Source organism: Ahaetulla prasina, chromosome 3 (assembly GCF_028640845.1).
Source record: "Ahaetulla prasina isolate Xishuangbanna chromosome 3, ASM2864084v1, whole genome shotgun sequence".
NCBI classification, from domain to species: Eukaryota; Metazoa; Chordata; class Lepidosauria; order Squamata; family Colubridae; genus Ahaetulla; species Ahaetulla prasina.
Genome location: NC_080541.1, coordinates 193,459,444 through 193,481,459, shown reverse-complemented (window position 1 = coordinate 193,481,459; position 22,016 = coordinate 193,459,444). Strand labels below are relative to the sequence as shown.

Sequence of the window (22,016 nt, the reverse complement as noted above, 5' to 3'; positions counted from 1 at the left end):
ATTGATTCCAAACCACATGAAAATTGTAATCCCCCCTTCCAAAATGTGAAATATTGTCCAAAATATATTAAAAAACACAATTAAACAAAACAATTTTAAATGTAAAGAAAAATAATGGAAAAAAAAGAAAAAAAGACCCCAAGTAAACTAAGAAATCCCCTTCCCACACTACTTATAGATTAAACTTATCAGTAGTTGCTGGTTTACTAATAAATATCATATAGTATTATCGTATAATCTATATAAAATATAATTGTAAAATAATACAAAATCTGGAAGGCAGCAAATAGCAGAAGATCATATGCACAAAGACTCACCATACATAAAACATTCTTCCATTGGTATTCCAAGAGTTTTTAATATTCCATCAAATGATTCAGGAACAAGCAACCAGAACGTTCAGAAGTAAAATGGTGAGCAGCTTCAAAGAAAACTGACAGTTTCCCAACTACATTTCTGAATAATTATCCTCCAAGGAGATTAATTTTGGCGAGAATACACATTTTTCATCTGCAGTTGTTATTGAGATTTTATTGATACAACATGTCTTATTCCTAAATGGAGCAATTCTACTTTCAACAATTGCACAATCTCAGCTACTTAGCAAGTCCTTTGTCTTGGTCTTGGTACAAATGTAGTAAAATTCCACAAGTATGTACACATGTCTTGAAGTTGCCAAGGTTGGAGACCCCTGTTCTACAGAGTCAGTCAACACTGGTCCAGTGCAGTGGTGAAATCCAAATTATTTTACTACCGGTTCTGTGGGCATGGCTTGGTGGGCGTGGCAGGCGAAGGATAGACCAAAATCTCAATTCCCACCTCACTCCAGGGGAAGGATACTGCAAAATCCCCATTCCCTTCCCACTCCTGGGGGAAGGATATTTAAAAGCACCCATCAAGTTTCCCTGATCTGAACAATTTTTAATCTTTTGCCAATAACATGTGCCCACATATTTTGGCAAAAAGGGGGGAAAGAACAGATAGAATAGAATTCTTTATTGCCAAGTGTGATTGGACACACAAGGAATTTGTCTTGGTGCATATGCTGTCAGTATACATAAAAGAAAAGATATATTCGTCAAGAATCATAAGGTACAACACTTAATGATAGTCATAGGATACAAATAAGCAATCAATTTATATTAGGAACCAGTCAATATAAATCATAAGAATACCAGCAACAAGGTTATAGTCATACAGTCGTAAGTGGGAGGAGATGGGTAATAGGAACGATGACATGATTAATAGTGCAGACTTAATAGTTTGATAGTGGTGAGTGGTGACAGTGGTAAATTAATTTTTAGCAGAGTGATGGCGTTCGGGGAAAAACTGTTCTTGTGTCTAGTTGTTCTGTTGTGCATTGCTCTATAAAGTCGTTTTGAGGGTAAGAGTTGAAACAGTTTATGTCCAGGATACGAGGGGTCTGTAAATATTTTCACAGCCCTCTTTTTAATTTATGCAGTGTACAGGTCCTTAATGGAAGGCAGGTTGGTATTAATTGTAACCTATCCTTCAAACGATTCAGAAAAAGGGGTGGGGGGAATTCCTTGGGCTTTTGAAGGATCTGATGAATGCAGTGGAGGTTTCTTTTGGGGACACCCAGGTTTAATCCTTGCAGGATAAAATTCCTAGTGCTCTGGAGGATGAGGGCACCCTGATCTGTGTTGGGGTTGATCTCATCAGGCACATTAGGTCCATGAGTGGCCATTACACATTGAACAAGTTCTACATAGCTTTGGGGAATTCCCTGCAAGGTGGGAATTCCAATTGAAAGGAACCGGACTGCTTGGGGTACTGAATCCTGTGAATCAGGCTGCAAATTGGGCTGAGGTGCTGTTCCTGTGTAGCAGGCTGAAATGCTGCTGGAGGCACTTAAGCCAATATAAAGGCACAGCATTTGCATCGTAATATGGTGTGGGGAAAACTCTCCTTCCTCTTCAGTCACTTTGGCTAGTTTGTTTCTTTTTCTGAAAGTGACAAGGGGCAAATTTTAGAAGAGGATGTTGGAGTGAGCCCACACGCTCTCTGAATCTCTGGCTGACAGAGGAGGTTGAAAAAGAAACCAACAAAGAATTCCTCTTCGGTTCATCTGATGGTAGCCAAAAAATCAGCAAATTTGTTGATAAAATCTAAATCAAAGCTGCCTTCTGGAGGCCAGGCTCCCACGCTAGTAGGTTGGCCAGATGGATTTAAAAGCAACTTTGACTGCTACGATAGGTCTTAAAAGTGTCCCAATGACTAAATACGCAGTCTAGAAGGAACACCGCTCTACTCTTCCAAAGAGGTTTATCTTTTAAAAGGGAATTTACCTGACTCAGCTCGGGGTCTGGCCTCACTCTTCTTTTTCCAAAAAAGAATTTTTTGGGCTGGGGAAAGCTCGGAGGTCTTGGCCAAAACCCTTCTTTTCCCACAAGAATTTCTCAAGCTTCTTCTGTCAGGCTTTTTTTGAGTTGGTTAAAACCCTCCTCTTCTTAGTAAGGGACTTTTGTCCAGTGAGGGGGGTTTCTCAAGCCCTAGGTGTGAAACTGGCAAAACTCTCCTTTCCAAAAGGATTTCTTGGGCTCCCCTTTTAAGCTCAAAGTTTTGACCAGAACCCACCCCTTCACTGCAGACTTTTATTCCATCATTCATTCGCCTTTCAAAGCGATCTTCTCTGGCTGATCTTCTTGCGAATAATCAGAACCGCAGATTGGATATCCGCACTCACTTGGAGGGCAAACCTCTAGTAGGAATTTCCCTCCTCTCATTCACGCACACACAAAGCAGCACTCTTCTCTTACCTCCCCCGCAAAAAAGGTTCTACTCACCTTAGCAGGGTGCTATCTTCCCCATTCAAGCCTCAATGGGGTTTTCAGGTCCAGCTGGAATCAGGATCTGCTGGCATCCAGCCAATCCAACATCACCAGTTCAAACGTACTGGGAGCGCTCTTTGACATTGTCTATGGCCCATGCCGGTTTTTCCTGCCCACCGTTTTGAAGGCCTGCTGAATTTCAATGGAATTCAGAATTGTGGGAGGCTAAATGTAGCCATTTCGAAGAAAAGCATTGCCTTTGCCCCATGCTTGGGCGCCAAAAATATAAGGTTCACTTATTAATGTGTTTAAGCTCATACATGCCAAACAAGAGACTTAAACAGAGGCTTGAGTAAAATAGCATTTAATCTTGATCAAGTTCAAATGGTGAGCCGTTCCAAACACATAAGATGATACATACATACATGCAAGGACGAACTCCAAACTCATGAGAGAAAGCAATGTCCTCTTATACCAAAAAGATCTTTGAAGTATCTTTAGGAATGTAATAAATCCTCAACCCTGGCATCTACGTATCCTGGAATCTGGTTTGTGTATCTCCTGAAATAGGATAGTGCCTCTTAATGGGCACCATTAGTCTCTTTTGTTTTGACATTTGGCTATTTGGCCCCGAGGGTGACACGTTCTCAGCCAGAATGGGGTGGAGAGAGGATCAAATGATATAGTTTGACAATTGCCATATACTTTCGGGATGAGGTCCCAATAACAATCCAGGACACCAGCATGTCTGTTTTATAGCTTCAAAGGCATAATATATATGTCAGTGTCACAGGAAACAGATACTTACAGCCTGCAGGTATACAAAGACATCATCCCTCCTGGTTGGTACTGGCCACCCGGGAGGTGACACGAGGCTGGCTCCAGAAAATTGTGAACGCTTCTTTGATGGAGGGTGTTTTCCCTGCCGCCTTGAAAGAGGCGGTGGTGAGGCCCCTCCTCAAGAAGCCTTCCCTGGACCCAGCTATTTTAGCAAATTATCGTCTGGTCTCCAACCTTCGCTTTGTGGCAAAGGTTGTCGAGAGTGTGGTTGCACGACAGTTGCCCCAGTACCTGGATGAAACTGTCTATCTTGATCCATTCCAGTCCGGTTTCCGGCCTGGTCACAGCACGGAAACAGCCTTGGTCGCGCTGGTTGATGATCTCTTGAGGGCTCGGGACAGAGGTTGTTCCTCTGTCCTGGTCCTATTAGATCTCTCAGCGGCTTTTGATACCATCGATCATGGTATCCTGCTGCGCCGACTCGGGAGACTTGGAGTGGGGGGCACTGTTCATCGGTGGTTCTCCTCCTACCTCTCCGACCGGTCGCAGACGGTGTTGACAGGGCGACAGAGATCGACCCCGAGACGCCTCTTATGTGGGGTGCCGCAAGGGTCGGTTCTCTCACCTCTTCTGTTCAACATCTATATGAAGCCGCTGGGTGAGATCATACGTGGTCTTGGGGTGAGTTTTCAACTATACGCTGATGATACTCAGCTCTATATTTCCACCCCTAACCACCCCAACGAGGCTGTTGAAGTGATGTCCCAGTGCCTGGAGGCCATACGGGTCTGGATGGGGAGGAACAGACTCAGACTCAATCCCACCAAGACTGAGTGGCTGTGGATGCCGGCGGCCCGGTACAGTCAGCTAATTCCATCACTGACCATTGGGGGTGAGCTATTGGCCCCCACGGAAAGGGCTCGCAATCTGGGCGTCCTCCTGGATGCACGGCTGTCTTTAGAAGATCATATGACGGCCGTCGCCAGGGGAGCTTTTCATCAGGTTCGCCTGATACGCCAGTTACGCCCCTTTCTGGATCGGGCTTCCTTATGCACGGTCGCTCATGCCCTTGTTACATCCCGCCTGGACTACTGTAATGCTCTCTACATGGGGCTTCCCTTGAAGGGTACCCGGAGACTCCAACTGGTCCAGAATGTGGCTGCGCGGGTGATAGAGGGAGCACCTTGTGGCTCCCATGTAACACCCCTCCTGCGTAATCTGCACTGGCTCCCGGTGGTCTTCCGGGTTCACTTCAAGGTACTTGTTATCACCTTTAAAGCGCTCCATGGCTTAGGGCCGGGATATTTACGGGACCGCCTACTGCCACCATTAGCCTCTCACCGACCAGTGTGCTCTCACAGAGAGGGTCTCCTCCGGATACCGTCAGCTAAACAATGTTGGCTGGCGACCTCCAGGGAGAGGGCCTTCTCTGTGGGGGCTCCTACCCTCTGGAACGAGCTCCCTCTGGGGCTTTGTCAACTCCCTGACCTCAGGTCCTTCCGCCGCGAGCTGAAGACGTTGCTGTTCCGAAAAGCAGGACTAGCGTGAACGTAGTTTTAAATTGGGGTTTTAAATCAGGGGTTTTAAACGGAGTTTTAAATTTGTATTTAAAAGTTTTAGGCCATCAATTGAATTAATTAGCCTCTCACTGACCAGTGTGCTCTCACAGAGAGGGCCTCCTCCGGATACCGTCAGCTAAACAATGTCGGCTGGCGACCTCCAGGGGAAGGTCCTTCTCTGTGGGGGCTCCCACACTCTGGAACAAGCTTCCCCCGGGTTTACGCCAAATACCTGACCTTCGGACCTTCCGCCGCGAACTGAAGACACATCTTTTCATTCGCGCGGGGCTGGCTTAAATTTTATTGATTTTAAATTATCTATTATTAATTTTAATGGGGTTTTAGTTTTATATATTTTAAACTTTTTTAGGCTAATTATAAAATAAGTTTTTTAATTTGTATTTTAAATTGTATATTGTATTGTTTGTTTTTATTTTTGGCTGTACACCGCCCTGAGTCCTTCGGGAGAAGGGCGGTATAAAAAATCGAATAAATAAAAAATAAATAAAATAAATAAATTTTCTATTCTTTTTTGCTGTTTTATATGTATTATGTTTTCTGTTGTTTTATTGCTGTGAACCGCCCTGAGTCCTTCGGGAGATGGGCGGTATACAAATATAATAAATAATAATAAATAATAATAATAACTCATACATAACAATTAGCAAGTTTCTACTAATTCTAGTATTTCAGTATATCTCTTCCCCTTCAATTGAAAAATATTATGTAAAAAATGGAAGTTATAGTTGCTAACCTAGACTAAAATATAAATTTATGCTTTTAACTGCTGTAAAGAAGTTACTTCTTTATATTACAGTAAAAAGAAAAAGAAACCAGAGGCACAGTCCTATTCAGAGGAGAATTTTACTATTTTAAGGAGGGAGCGTAGCCAAACGTTCCTATTGGATTTCAAACTTTTAAAACACTCCCACAAGTACCAAGTATGAACTCAATCTCAGATTTAAGGAAGCTGTAGATTTATTAAAAGCACAGCTAGAAGTCACGCAATTTTTTTTCCCAAAGGGGACGGAACAAAAGCGAGCCCCGACCACTTTTGCAGCTGCCCTGGTCTCCTGCCTTCTGTGAAAGAAGGAACTACACAACCCTTGCGTAAATAGCGTAACTGTAAAGGATCAGACACTCCACCAATCACTGGAGCCACTTAGGTGGAGGAGCACGTGCTCAAGCAAGCCCGCCCCCACCCCCTCTCACCAGCTTCACATTCCCCGTTCCTCAAAACTGCACATGCTGCGGTCGGGATTCCACCCAGCTCCGCCGCTGTTGCGCTTGCGCAGAAGTGAGACTACAATTCCCGAGAACCTTTGAAAAAGGGCTGCGGCGCATGCTTCCATCCGGGATAAACGCGCTGTTTTCTGTCTCCTCCTCCCCTGCTGCTGATGCAAGAGCTGAGCGCGGCGGCGAGGCGAGCAAGACGGGCTGAGGCGAACGAGCCGGGGCGATTGACTTCCTGGGCGGCGTTGTGGGGTTTTCTTTTCTCCCTCCCCCCACCCCGAGACGGGCGCTTCTAAGTTTCTGCTTTGACGGTCAGAGAGAGCCGTCGCCATGTCGGGAGACGAGGTGAGGAGAAGAGATGTGCCCAGGCCTGGGGCGGCGTGAGGCTGGGGCTGTGGCCGCCGCCGCCATGTGAGGAGCCGGGCCTGAGGCCTGCCCGCACCCTGACAAGAGCCCCGGTTGAATTAGCTTCCCTGAGCAAAGCCAGCTCCCTTCTCCCCGTCTGTGTGATACGTTTAGGAGCCAGGCTTATTTTTTTCATCCGAGCAGCTTTTGAGGAAACTTCTCCTTTGTCCTTTGGTCGCTTTTCTCCCCCCACCCCGTGAAATAAGGAAGCCATCCTTTAACCCCCCTTTCCCGCTTTAGGTCAAACTGAGTTAATGCCACCTCCTTTCCCACTGCGGTTTATTTGAGAAAGCAGGACAGTTTCGTATTGAAACCCCCGCTGTTCTAAAAAAGGCCATAGGAACAATACGACAAGACATGGTTGCGGGATGCGTCTTAACGTGCTTTGAATGGAGGACCGTCTTCCCTACTATAGTGCCTGATGAAATTTTGATTTTTTTTTTTCTTATGGCGTGACTCGGAAATCTTCGGTTTTTGGGGGCCAGTCTTTAAAGGATCCCTATTAGGTTGCTGCTCTAGCGGCCCGATTTGGTGTCTATTCAAAACGCCTCAAATTTGTAATAACTGAAGCATTGCTTTCAGATTCAGTAGAAGACTTATATCCGTGCTTACAAGCACTCTTGGGGGTCTGTCTCTTTTTATTCCAGAAATAAATCGTTATATTTTAAAAAATATAGAACGAGCATCAGAAACCTCGCGTAATATATCCAGGAGAAGCTCCATTGGAGTTGGGTGGCCAATACAGTTAAATTAATAACACAATTTTGAACTCCCTAGAACTTTTCATGGGCAGAATAATTCTATTATTCCACCGGAATCCTACTATTCAGCCTGAGTGCGCTGAGGATCTATTGATACCTGAGCAAAAACCTGTATTTCCTATTTAAAGGGAAAATGCCTCATTTTAAAATTAAAAGGAATTTTATATTTGGAAGCCTTTGTCCTGATCCTTTAAAATATTCCTGTTAACAGATATGTGAATCAATTTCCTCCTGTTTTTGGAAATATGTTTTCAATCCTTAAATGGGGAGACTAGTTTTGCAAGAGGGAAAATTGTTTTATCTTTCAGAGAAATTCTGGGCAATATAGAATATGAATTTGTAATAGATTAGAATATAAAACCGATTTGAGTAGACCTCTCTGTTATTTATAAAGCTGGTGTTGTCAAACTTTATGGTACTGCTACTCCATAAAATAACTCCATGTGCTTTTCTGTGAATTGAACTAATTCATTTCAGGTTTGGATTTGGCAAGAAATAAACATACCACTTTTGATAATTAAAATTTAATCTGCATGTCACAAACTTTGCTACTGCTACTTTTCACTGAAGGCATGCCCATAAAGCAAATTTGGCAGTTGCTTTGCCTAAGCAAGTTTGATTAGATAAAAATCCAAACCCCTAGAATAAGCTATTATTGAACTGTCAGTTCATATTGTCAACTCCCAGTGTAGTCCAGTGATTTATTGAAATTATGCATGATTGGTTTCTGATTCAGTTTGGTTGTTGGAATGATTCATTTTTTAGGGTCCCTCTTTGTAACAGAAACGCTTAAAAAGATTTTCTAATACTTGGAAAACAGATGTAAAAAAAGTTTTTTTTAGGAATAATTACGAAGCATTGCCTGCAGAAGGATGAAAAACAAGGTGGATTTCCAGGTGGAGAACTTCTGTTCTCCATAAAATAAATGATTTAATAATAACAAAAATGCCAGTTATACTGGTGCAGTTAATATGGATATAAATGTATTTAATTTTTTAAGTTATTGTTAAATAATGTGGTTTGTGCCAGCATGTCAGTGTAGATCTATATTCCATATAATGATGAATTTAATCTTATTTGAAATATTAATTCAGGAATAGACACCACATGTTTTTTTATTTTGTTTACAACTGCTTGATGGCATATGAATCATAAGTCCAAAATATATAAATTTGGTTTCCTAGCAATAATACTTCGTACAATATCTAGAATTGTACTAAAGATTGGTGTCATACAGCTTAATACTTTCTCTCCAGCCAAAATAAATTTAATTTCATCTTGGTATAACAAAGTACTTTACATTAGATGAAAATGTGGTTGTGTTATACCAGCTGAAGGTAATTAATGTATGGGTATTTTGTCTTTTCTCCTCCCACCTGTAGCTTTCATTCCCCATTATCTGCTTTAAAAAGTCTACCAATTAAAACAACATTGGGACATGTGAAGAATTCCTCCCTGTTCTATAGTCCTGGCAGCTCAATTTATTGTCTGGCTCTTTGGATATTTGTTCTCCTACCTTGACCACTGTTGATATAATTAGGATAGGTTTAATCTATATGTGGTGAAAAAAAATAGATATCTCTTCAAAACTGCAGATATTTCAGTAGTAATACTTTAACATAGATATTAAAGAGACATTAGATCAGGGATACTCATTCTGATGCCTATGGATACTTGGTGTTAACCTACCTACCTTTTAATAGATTGTTTTAATTTTAAAAATCAAAAGGAGACTGGAATGCAAGAGAATGCTAGCCTCCAATTTCATTTCTGAGAAAAAAATATTTTTTGATAGCTGCATCAATGTGGATGACATTTTGAGAGATCCAGCAAAATTCTTTCAATTACATTTATGCCTCTTGACTTTTGAACAAGTTCCTATCTCTGCATTAAGTGGACAATTAAAATGGAAAGAACTAATTTAACGAACTACTGTTTAAGTTGATATTTTAGATACAATCTTTGGTTTTTGTTTTCTACAAAACAGAATATTATAGCTAGTTTCTAATATTAAATGCATTCAAAGTCCTGTATAACCAGTTAGTGTGGTGCAGTTCCATTATACTACTACTCTCGGATGTAGAGCATTATAATTAAGCTTGTAATAGTTTAGCCTATGATATTCATAAACAAAACTTTGTTTTCTGTATGCGTATGTGGAAAATTATAGATCCAGATAGGTTTGGCAGAAATACATGTTTTCTAGCAAAAAAAATCCCACTTCATTCAGTGTAATTTACTGGAAAATAAACATGGGATTGCAGTTTTCAGCTAGAATAAACAGGACTTGGATTGCCTTCAACATTTGATCTGAATTTTTGGAAGACTGTCCAGAATGAGTTTGGTGAAAGAAGTCCATAATATCAGATTATTCTTGTTCTACAGGATTCAAAGCTATAGTAGTTTTATGGTTATATAAACAGTTTGATAATTGAGATGAAGATGTGTTTATTTTCAGATTAATGATTTAGTGTGAGAAGCACAAGTTACCTAATACTTGAATACCAGATGTTGCTATTCGTTCTGGAACTTAGTAATGGGTGCCTAAAAAAAACTACATATGTTTTGGTGGAATTATTAATAATTGTTAGTACTCTTTGGAGTATAAATGCACTTCTTTCTCCTAAAAGAGGGTGGAAATGTTGGTGTGTCTTAAACAACGAATACAGCCATTTTTTGCCTCCCAAAGCCCTGCCCCATGAGTCCCGTTTTTGCGAAAAATGAGCCCATTTTTCACAAAAACGTGCTCAGAGGTTTCGGGGGGCCTGCAGAGTGCTCCTGGGGAGGGCAAAAACTTTTTTTCCCTTGCTTACCTCTTTGAAATCGTGGTGTGTTTTATAGTCCGAAAGATATGGTAGTAGATCTTTAAATTGCTGGGAAACCAATCTTGGTGTTTTGGGTTGTGTAGATTATTTAAATTATGAAAACTTTTCTATTTTTCCCATATTAAGTTTTCAGTTATTTTCTAATGTATTCTGTACAGTATGGTAGAGATCTTATTTGATAAACTTTCTATTATGTTGTGTTTGATAATTTAACAAATGTTTATATTTATATGTATACTTACAAATCTGGAGGGTATTTTTATGTTGCAAATTTGTGATAAGAAAATACTGTTGTTTCTTGCAGATGATATTCGACCCTACTATGAGCAAGAAGAAGAAGAAGAAAAAGAAGCCTTTTATGCTTGATGAAGAAGGTGGTGATGCACAAACAGAAGAGACACAGCTATTAGAAACAAAAGAAGTAGAGCCAGAACCAGCAGAAGACAAAGATATAGAAGCTGATGAAGAGGACATCAGAAAGAAAGGTAAGCTATTATATATCTACTAGAAATCCTGTTTTCTGTTTCTTTATTTTTCTCAAGAAAATATGCTTATAAAGATGAGACATTTCATTTGTGTTTTTTTAAAGCTTTCCAGAGAAGCCCATATGTTAAGAAGCAGAATGCTTAATAAAATGTTTTGGAAAATGCATTCAGACTTTGCTCACTGGCTGGCTGTGAACATATTGCTCTCTTATCATTATTCATAAAAGAAATGAATAAGAGAACTTTGTGTTGCTGGCTTGACTTTCATGAAGAGAAGGTCATTTAAAAAACCACTAACTTACGCTATTGCATTGTATGTCTCCAAACTTCCTGAAATATACAGGCTGAAGCACACCTATCTCATACAGTTGTAGTTTAATGGTTTGCTTTGTTTCATATATATAAATATTAAACAGATTTCCAGCTATGCTTTTTGGTTCATTAGTATGAATCAGCCAACTGTTAACATTTTAGCATTGGACTCTTTTATTTACATTTCTGTGTTTCATGATAAAATTTCATGAGAAATGAAGTTTTTTTTTTTGTTTACATTTATATCCCGCCCTTCTCTGAAGACTCAGGGCGGCTTACAGTGTGTAAGGCAATAGTCTTATTCTATTTGTATATTTACAAAGTCAACTTATTGCCCCCCCAACAATCTGGGTCCTCATTTTACCTACCTTATAAAGGATGGAAGGCTGAGTCAACCTTGGACCTGGTGGGACTAGAACCTGCAGTAATTGCAGGCAGCTGTGTTTTAATAACAGGCTTCTTACAGCCTGAGCCACACCACGGCCCTCTCTGACCTATTACTTTTAAGGCCAATAAGACATTGAAGTAAATGTTACTAACTCAAGGATTTTGTGATGAGCATGTCCGAAAAAATACAGACTGTCATGTTTATATTGACAACTAATTCTTATAGCTTGCTTCTCAGTTATTACATCCTGAGTTATAGAGATCTACTGGATATAATGTGTAAAAGTCTAAATCAACATTTTATACATTATTGAACTAGTCCAATTTAGTTTTTCATTTTTTTCATGTGTTCTATTATTGAAGTTGTCTGACTTCATTGTCACAAGCTTGTTTAAATTTCTTGATAAATATATTCAGGCATGTTTCTTCTATACTCAAATCATAAAGTAATCTGAATGTTAGTAATGTGCTGCCTTTCCATTTCAGATGCATCAAATGATTTAGATGACTTAACCTTCTTTAATCAGAAGAAAAAGAAGAAAAAAACAAAAAAGATATTTGATATTGATGAAGCTGAAGAGGGACTGAAGGTCAGTTGACACAGGGTTAAAGGGCATGTTTATGTTTTCATCTTACTAACTTAAGATTTAGGTTCCCCCCACCCCTCCAAATAACGATCTATACTGTGCTCTCAGTTTAAAAAAAGGAAGAAACTTGCTACTGTATATTATCAGTAAAAAAACAAAATTATATTAAAGACATTCTAATACATCATCTAGACCAGGGGTTGGCAACCCGCTGCTCTGGAGCCCCAAGTGGCTCTTTGGGCCCTCTGCCATGGCTCCCTGTCCCATCACTGGTTGATCCGCCCCTCATCCCTCTTATTTCTTTTTTGGACTCCAGCCTGAAACGGCAGGAAGCGAAGGCTGTCTTACGCGTAAATGTGGCGTGAAGGCAGGTACAGGGACACTTTGCTCCTGCACTCCTCCCCCACTCCTCCTCTTGTGACTCCCTGGCCAGCTGTGGCTGAGCCAGAAGCATGCGCGTGCGCAGGGAGACCTTCCTTAAGGAAAATGCTGCCTACCCTATGCGTGCCTTTCCCGAGCTTTGGCGCTCGCTTGAGAAGGGTCTCCCCATGCATGCACATGTTCCTGGCTCAGCCACAGCTGTCCCGGGTGTCCTGAGAGGAGGAGGAGAAAGAGGGTTGCCAGAGAGTGCAGAGAAGCGGTCCTATACCTGCCTTTGTGCTACATTTGCACATAAGGCAGCCTTCGCTTCCTGACGCTTTGGGCTGGAGTTCACACCCTCCGTGCTCTGCTGAAGAGCTGCCAGGGGTGAGGGATGACACGGCAAGGTGATGGCTGGACCATTAGTGCAGGAGAAAAGCCGCGTCCTGTTAAGACTCTCCTAAGAAGTAGCTGCCCACCCCATGCGCGCCTTTGGCACTTGCTTGAGGAGGGTCTCCCTGTGCATGAACACGCTCCTAGCTCAGCCACAGCCGGCTAGGGGTTACGAGAGGAGAGGAGGAGGATGGTTGCCCGAAGGGGCGGGAGAGAGAGAGAGAGAAAGATACACACACACACACACACACATACACACACTGATACGTAGAGGGGGTGAGAGAGGGGAAGAGAGGGAAAGATAGAGGAAGAGAGATACGGAGGGGGGAAAAGAGGGGAAGATAGAGAGAGGGACAGAGACACAGAGATACAGAAAGTCGGGGGGAGATAGGGAGAGAGACATAGAGAATGGTTTTGTGGCCGGGTAGGCATGGCTAGGGGTCATGTGGCTGGGTGGGAGTGAGTGACATCGAGTTGGCCATGCCCACCCAGGTTTTGTGGCTCCCTGTGTGTTTTCTTTCTGTAGGAAACCGGTCCAAGTGGCTCTTTGGGTGTTTAAGGTTGCTGACCCCTTCCCTCTAGACTTTTGCTTCATAGGTGACCTCTGAATTAATTGATTATTGTCATGATCAACAGAGAGGTGTATATTTTAAATTATTGTACATTATTTTATGTTTGCTGCTTGTATCATGTTGTTTTTCCTCTTCCCTACCCTCCAAATTGTTCTTAAGGACCTAAAAATTGAGGGTGATGTACAAGAAGCAGTAGAACCAGAAGATGATCTTGATATCATGTTAGGAAAGAAGAAGAAAAGAAAGACTGCAAAGTTTACAGATGAGGATGAAGTATTAGATAAAGATGAAGGTAACTTTTTTTTTGGTAGTGTCTTTTGCTATTGGTCAAAAGTTGATCACACTGAAGGTTGATACAAAAAGTGTAGCTATATTTTGATTTTATAATCAGGGTGGAAGACAAGCTATTGTAGCTATTAGCATTCTGTCAAATGCTGAGTGGTGTAGAGAAAGCTTTGGTCTAATATAACATTGACTATCTTCATTGATGTTATTGTACAGGGTGCCACAGTGTCTTATACATTGCATTAGCCACAGCAATTTAATTTGTAAGTCCAATAACTGAGTGCTTCAATTAGATTCTAAGCTGTCTAACCTCTAGCTATGCAGCCCTTTTCACTCCTTGTTCTCTTTGGCCCCGATCGTCATGTCTCTCCCATTTGCCTTTTCAAACTCCAAGATAATACTTGAAAGTATTTGAAAGGTGTGGGGACAGTTTTAGAGCAACATAATTCTGTAGGGGTATTCCAATAAATCTGTGATTTATGGTTTTCCATTTTCAAAGACCTTAAGTAGCATTTTAAACCACAATACTGTATTTTTCAGAGTATAAGATGCTGCGGACTATAAGACGCACCTATCTTTTTTGGTGAGGAAACATTCATACATTCAGTGTATAAGACGCACCTAAATTTTCACCCTCTTTTAGGGGAGAAAAAGTGTGTTTCATGCTCTGAAAATTATATATCATTAACCATCAGTTTCATAGTTGTAATCAACTTATACTGTCTTTGGAAAGCTCAGATCTCATGTCTCTGTACTCATTCAGATATCATGGGTACAACAATAACAACAATAAGAAACAAAAGTACATTCTTCAGCTCAAGCGGGTATTAAATTTTGTTTGATAAAGGATAAGAATATTTTCTGTTTGAACTTTTTTGGAAACTTCTGGCACTTCTGTGGAAAGAGAGGAAAGATGAATTTGCCTTTCCAAATGCTATGCCTTACCTTATTCTTAATACTATTTAGATTAACTTTCCCTTTCCCCCCAATATCTCCTTATTTATCAAAGGGTCTAATGTAGAAGGTTCTGGCTCAAAAATACATGTGTATGTGTCACATAAAAATATTCTGTGCACATGGTAGAATGGAACTTGATGGGGTTCTGAAACAATGTTTGTAATTCTGCAGCATTGGAGGATGATGACAGCAAAAAAGATGATGGAATCTCTTTTAGCTCTCTGTCAGGACCTGCATGGGCAGGCTCGGAAAGGGATTACACATATGATGAGGTAAATACTTTTCACACCTTTTAACTAATTCATCTATTGGTCTTTTATTATAATATGTGGGGATCATAATATAATCTGAGTCTAAATATTGCTTTGGATTTCTACTGAAATGAAGAGAAATACAGCTTTGTTATTAGATTGAATTTTTTATTCTGCCTCATGATTATGGAATTACGAGTAGAACATGCATATTTTAAATAAAACTCTAGAGAAGGAGAATTTTTTTAAGCTTACTATGCTGACTTTTCCAATTCAGAAAAAAATTCATGCTTTTTTTCCTCAGGTAAATAAATTCAATAAGACGCAAATATGTACTAGTATTAATTTGTATGTTAATCATCGGTATTAATTGAATTTTGATATTCTTTTTTTATTCCTTGCAGTTGCTGAATCGTGTATTTAACATCATGAGGGAAAAAAATCCTGATATGGTAGCTGGTGAAAAAAGAAAATTTGTTATGAAACCTCCCCAGGTTGTAAGAGTAGGAACAAAGAAAACATCATTTGTTAACTTCACAGATATCTGTAAACTGTAAGTTTTGTTATATTGCAGTTTGGGACAGGAATTAGTAAAAGTTGGGGTCAAGGAATTGTGTTATTGCTGTTGTTCAGTTATGAACTGTAAGTTTACATAGACAAAACAGTTAATTCATCTGCAAATGCAGATCGTATCTTATTCTGAAATGACTATTGTCTGTGTACATGATTCATTAGATGATCAACTGGGAATTCTTTTTAGTCAATCTAGTGAAGTGAATATGGTTTATTGGCTTTTGTGAAATTCCTGTTCATTTGTACTAGGGAAATTCCTAGTGAGGTTGGGCTAATGAAGTGTTTTAGAACTACCAGAATAATGATTAATTAAGAACAATAATAATAAACTAATATAAAACAATAGCCACCAGGAAATATTGATTTCTTAGCTACATCCTTAACAGTTTTTCTTCAGACCTCTAGACTGAACTTCTAAAGCTTGGGAGAGTTCAAGATATAATGAGATATTGGAATTGAGGCTAGCTTGCATACAAACATTTAGTTAAATCCTTGAATACTTTTAGCAAAGTAGATAAGGGCATGGGGTTATCCTTTTGAAATAAATTTCTTTTTATGTATATGTACAGGTTGTAATGTCAAGCAATATTTTTTTATACAGGTAGTCCTTGACTTAGGATGGATTAACCAAAAGCTACTTACGACCGCGTCCCAAAGTTGTGGCCCCTGCAGCACCTCTGCAGTCACTTTCTCTTATGATTCAGTGCAGGGATACCGCAATGTCCCTCCATTCCCCCACAGGCCTCCCACATTATTGGGCTGCACACCTTCCTCTTCACTTTTCAAACATCTCTGGAGCTTCATTAAGGAAAGACGACAGACCACTCCATTGCTGGGCTATGTGGCATGATCCCGAAAGAGGCTCCCATTTTCCACATTGCATTGTGGTCTCTCAAAATGATGTCTGCTTCCGGGATTGCAGCATGTGACCCAATAACAAAGTGGCTTATTATGCTCCCCTAATGTGAGCTTGGTACTATTTTGTCATGTTCTGTATATCCATGCTGTGGAGCTTGGGTTAGGGAGGCATGGCAAGTTGCTTTGTTGCCTGCATGACATGATCCCGGAAGCAGCTGCCATTTTCCAAGTGGTCACACTGAATTGTGGCTACTCAGAAAAATGGCTGCTTCCAGGATTGTGTCATGTACCCCAGCAACAGAGCGAGTTGCTTTGCTTCTTTAATCTGAGCTCCAGAAATCTTCAAAAAGTATATGCGCAATGAGTGACGTGGGGTGAGGAGGAGGAGGAGGTGGGTTTAAGGCCTGCTAGGATGGGAAGTAGGCCCAAGGCCTGTGAGGACCCCAAGGGACAGAAAGCAGAACATGGGTTGCCTTGGGATGAGGGGAAACCTTGAGAGGCCTGGGACCTGAACTGCACTAGGCCTCCCAGGGTTTCCTCTATCCTCTATTTAATGACTCTATTTAATTGCCTTACTGTAAGCCGCCCTGAGTCTTCGGAGAAGGGCGGGATATAAATGTAAAAAATAAAATAAAAAATGACCCGTGCATTCATTTAACAATTGCATTAGACAGAGCAGGGATGAAGGGTTCTAAGTGACGCAATCATGTCCTTAATGGCATCACAATTTCTGACAATAGTGGCCCTGAGGGTTATCTGTATAATAGCTGGATGTTTTTATAATGGTACTGCCATAAGGTGTTCTGTTTGGTTTTGGCTTACTCTGAGATAGAAATCTATTCATTGTAATTTGTAAACTATACCTAGTTTGTTGAGATGACATTTCAAACATGTGAAGCCCCCAGACAGTTTAGTTCTGACTCGTTGTGTAAATCATTTACTGAAAGTCTCGATCTCATTCATTACTGCAAACAGTTTTCTTTAGATAAACAAAATGTGCTATTGTAACTTACGTTGCATTGCCATATCTGATACTAGATAAATATGTCATTTTGCTATCTCAGATTTTATGAACAAATTTAATACTATGTTTCCCTAGAGGTTATTATCTTGTGTGGTGGCCTAAGCTATCTTTACTTTCTTTTCAGATTCCTATTTTATCTTCTTCAAATATCCTAAAAAGACATTAGTTTTTTTTTTTTAAAGTTCAATGATTTGTATTGGCATTGCACATGCCAGATGCTACACTATGATAATAAAAGAGATTTAAGTATTTAAGTACAAGTAAGTACTTGTTTTATAACTAGATAAACTTCCTTACTTTTAGATTACATCGTCAACCTAAACATCTCCTGGCTTTTTTGCTGGCAGAATTGGGTACAAGGTAAGTACTTCAAACTTATTCTTGTCTGTGATATTTATTCTTCATGAATATTTCTGAATTTTTGGTAGGACAAAGATTGTGACATCTCTTCAGCAAGTTGACTGTTTCAAAAATAACAGTGTTGATGTAAGCCATTTTAAAAATTGGTTTAAGTCACTTGTGCTTCAATGATTATATAATGTTATAGAATTTAATGCACAACTTGTAGGTTTTGTATTTTTACTAAAGCTGTGCAGATAATTCAGATAGAACTTTTTTCAGGCAAGTGCCACTCATCAAGGCAGCTGTGCCTTCCTAAAGATGGTGCTACTGCTTTGATGAATTCTTGACAAGAGGTTTCTTTTCCACATGCTTATTTACATATAGAAACCTAGGAAGACTTTCAGAATGGCCTTCAGCTTCAGAAGGTGAAAAGACCTTCATCAAATCTTCAAGAGTGAAAATCTAAAGGAAGTCTCTATATTAGAAATTCCTATTTTTGATATGCTGTGCTTTTTAAAAATTTGAACTTAAGGAAATGCATTTTTTCTCACAAAATGAAAGTTCTGGTTCCCACTCTTAGGTTTAAATGTCCACTTTTGCTGAGTTTGTCTAGCATAGACAATGTCCTTCTAGAGCCTACTGTTTATTACCTAGTTGACTGATTTATTAATTCAAGCTCTTTTTTGCAGTATGGGGTTAGTTGTGGTCAAGTAGAGGCTCACCATTTAATGTTACAGTTTTTCCTTGATGTGTCTGTGTAATGGGAGTCTCTGAGAAATTCAAAATAATAAAGGAATTATGGCTTGAATTTATATCTTTCTACTTATGTAAAATATAAACTGATACACATACATTTGTATTTAAGTATTCAAACTTTTGAAAAATATAACCATTCCGTGTGAAGTGGTCTGAGGGAAAAGTTTAAAGAAAAACTATTTTGCTTTAACTTATAAGATACAAAAGCTTTCTGATCAGGAACCCAGATTACCATGTTTTTCAGAGTATAAAAAATATAATTTTTGGGGAGGAAAATAGGGGAAGGTATTCATCTGACTAGTTCTTAGCTTGGTCAGATTCAGCACATTAGTTCGCTTGTTGGTTTTGAGGTTGAGGCTGGTTGGGGCTGAAAAACAGCTTCAAAAGCACAGCTGATCGTCGGAGGGAGCTCCAGGGACTAAAGCAGGCAAAGTGCGGAAAGGGGTAAGAGAAGGCGGCAGTTGTTCCAGGTAGCTATTTTGAGCACCATGTGTCATGTTTTCAGCTTCCAAACACGTTGCATTTTCGGGCGGCAGTCAGCGGTGATGTGCTTTGGCGATCTCTGCAGCCTTGAAAAGCTCTCAAACGGAGCATTTGGAGGCTGAAATCAGGACATGTGGAGCCCAAAAACACAAGCCATTGTTGATGGCAATCTCTGCAGCCAGGAAGAGGATGCACGGAGGCTGAAGGATGGGGGCCAGCGGGTGGGCGGGGTTACATTCGGAATACCCAAATTTTCAGCCTCTTTTAGGAGGGAAAAAGTGTGTCTTATACTCCAAAAAATACGGTAACTTGAATACCACTTCTAACCTTCAAAACCCTCAATAGTGCTAGAAGAATGTTGCTGACTGATAACTTGCATTGATTGCCATTCTTGCCTGCAACGGCAACGGCCACTTTTTTGGCTCAGTCTGCAATGTGGGGATAAGAAGGATACATAGATGTTGCATTCTCTTTTATTACTCTGTTCCATTTCTATCATTGATGCTCTCCTCTGAATACTGTGTTTTCTGTTCTGTTTTTCCCCCTAGAAGGCAACACATGTCTATAGCATTTTCTTTTAGCCGTTTTAGAACATAGCTCGCCATAAGCATTTAAAAGAAAATAGCTGTTGTATTTCAACAAAAGCTACAGGATATGCCAAGGATATTAACATTTGTGTGTGCATGCTGTTGAGTCAGTCTTGACTCCTGGGCAAGTCCTTGCAGTTTTTGTAACAACATCTTTGTAAGTAGTTTGCCATTGCCTGTTTCCATATGACAGAATGACTGGCCCAGAGTCATCCAACTGGCTTCATGCCCAGGGCAGAACTGGAACTTATCGTTTTACAATTTCTGGTTTGTGCCTTTAATCACTACACTAAACTGGCATTATATTTTTGTGTAGCCCTATTTTGGGTATAAAGTCATCAACTTTTAGGAATGTGTTTAGCTTTACCATGTGATAAAAGATTGCATTAAACGGAGAGCCTTTGAACGAAAGTTTTGCATATATTGTAGTGAGCATTTTGGAAGCCCTGAAGCCTTTGTGTCGTTGAAAATATGCAATTCTAATTTTAATATCTGTTTTATTCAGTGGTTCAATAGATGGCAACAACCAACTTGTAATCAAAGGAAGATTCCAACAAAAACAGATAGAAAATGTTTTGAGAAGATATATCAGTAAGTGTATTCTATGATTGCTGATTTATGCTGCTTCATTTAAAGTTTTTAATCTTGCTTCTTACATAATTATTAGTGCCAAAATTACCACCTTGTAATTTTATTAAAATCTTCTGAAACTACCATATTTTTGCTGGTTGTCAAAAAGGAAAAAGTGCTACAGTACAACCAGAAGTGTCATTTTGAGGAATTATCTGCTATATCTTTGATGAGGTGAAGGCATATAGAACAATTACAACAATGTTTGGATAGTCATGTTTATATGGGAAAATGCAAATCTTTGGTCTTTTGGTTATAAACTAAAAAATTATTCATTCTGGTTTTAGTTGATGTAATAGAATTTTTTGTTTACATGAGGTAACAAAATATATTGTTCCCTCATGGAAACAAATGAGGTAACAATTGAATTGTATTGAAGAGTATACAAGTGATGTGGTTATTTCCATGTTCTGTTGTCAGCTGCTTATTAAAAGATTATAGAGGTACACTATTAAAGATCTCAGACATCTCCAATACAGAGAGAATTGAATAATAGGATATTGAAAAGGAAGTCTGGCAAATGTTGCTGATCATTTAGAATGCTTATTTTGTAAAGTATGGACCAGTGATGTAAACTTAGTGAGTGGTGAAGAAAGCTAATAGAATGGTTAGATTTTAGCCCTGAACAGATAGGTGTTAACAGTGAACCATATTGATGTTTCCTTTCACAATTCTGTGCTAGATTGAAAAAAGGTTGATTGATAATAAGTTGTGACTTTTGTATCTTCCAAAGCCAAAAGTAATTCTCCCATCTTGTAAGCTGCTTGCAAGACATTCTAATTCTTTTATGTGATATAGAAGTGCGTGCAATAAATGGGCAGAAAAATGTATATTTTAAGGGGTGTTAACCTTGCAATAAAAGAGATAAATACTCTGTTTACTACTTTTATGTTTTATAGTCTAGTAAGTTAGCAGTTGGTTTCGAAAATTATCTGATTGTGTAAATGATAAATGCTTAGTGGATAAAAATGTGTTTACTATTTATTTATAATTTCTTATTGCTAATATAACTTATTTAATTGTTCCCACAGAGGAATATGTCACCTGTCATACGTGTCGGTCACCAGACACAATCTTGCAGAAGGACACCAGATTATATTTTTTGCAGTGTGAGACTTGCCATTCGCGCTGTTCTGTTGCCAGCATTAAAACTGGTTTCCAGGCTGTCACAGGCAAGAGAGCGCAGCTCCGTGCCAAAGCTAACTAGTTGGCTGGTTGACCCTGAATTTTTGCGAAATGATCTGGGTGCAAATGGCTGGACAGGCTTACAACCTGAGTGGATTTCCGATGTATTAAAAACAAGATAGTAAAAGCTGCTTTGCTTTGGGTTGGTCTGTGAGATTCTTGCAAGATCAGATCCTCAAGCTGTTGGCATTTGCTAACTGACTATTTTACCAACTGTCAAGTGATGAGAAGGGAGGTGCTTTTTAATCTGTTCATAGAATTCTGTAAAATGCAAGAGAAATTAAAGTTATTATAACAGTGACTCTTTCATTTGAATTTTTTGGTTTCTCTGTTAACAATAGTATGGATACATGCAAGCGTCATGGCCATGTGTTATAAAAACATTTGTTGTCCTAATTAAGTGTATTGTAAAAGCAAATGGGCACAGTTGAATTAATGTAATGGATCATATCATAGAATATTAAATCACAAATAGGTTCTCCCAGTTGACTATCTCCATGCATATAAGAATTTCATCATCTGGTTACAAGAGACAAATCACACAGATAAATGTGAGATTTGTATTAATTGGGTTTAGGTTAGCTGTCTAGCCAGCTTTCCTTTGTATTTTGATGTTCACTTTGTGCATTAGGAT

At 39.5% G+C, this 22,016-nt stretch overlaps 1 protein-coding gene across 1 annotated transcript; it reads left to right on the top strand.

The window, feature by feature from the left end:
* The first annotated feature begins 6,457 nt into the window (after positions 1–6,457).
* EIF2S2 (eukaryotic translation initiation factor 2 subunit beta) lies at positions 6,458–21,683 on the top strand. Its single transcript, XM_058175564.1, has 9 exons — positions 6,458–6,709; positions 10,660–10,840; positions 12,026–12,129; positions 13,611–13,743; positions 14,865–14,965; positions 15,349–15,497; positions 17,703–17,759; positions 20,073–20,158; positions 21,229–21,683. The coding sequence occupies exons 1-9, from the start codon at positions 6,695–6,697 to the stop codon at positions 21,402–21,404; spliced, it is 1,002 nt and encodes a 333-aa protein (XP_058031547.1). The 5' UTR covers positions 6,458–6,694; the 3' UTR covers positions 21,405–21,683.
* Positions 21,684–22,016: the final 333 nt, after the last annotated feature.

What these genes read in the sequence shown, in the direction of transcription:
- EIF2S2 (XM_058175564.1), top strand. An exon ending in AGTATTAGATAAAGATGAAG is followed by an intron (nt 13,744 to 14,864) that starts GTAACTTTTTTT and finishes GTAATTCTGCAG; the next exon opens with CATTGGAGGATGATGACAGC. An exon ending in CTGGCAGAATTGGGTACAAG is followed by an intron (nt 17,760 to 20,072) that starts GTAAGTACTTCA and finishes TGTTTTATTCAG; the next exon opens with TGGTTCAATAGATGGCAACA.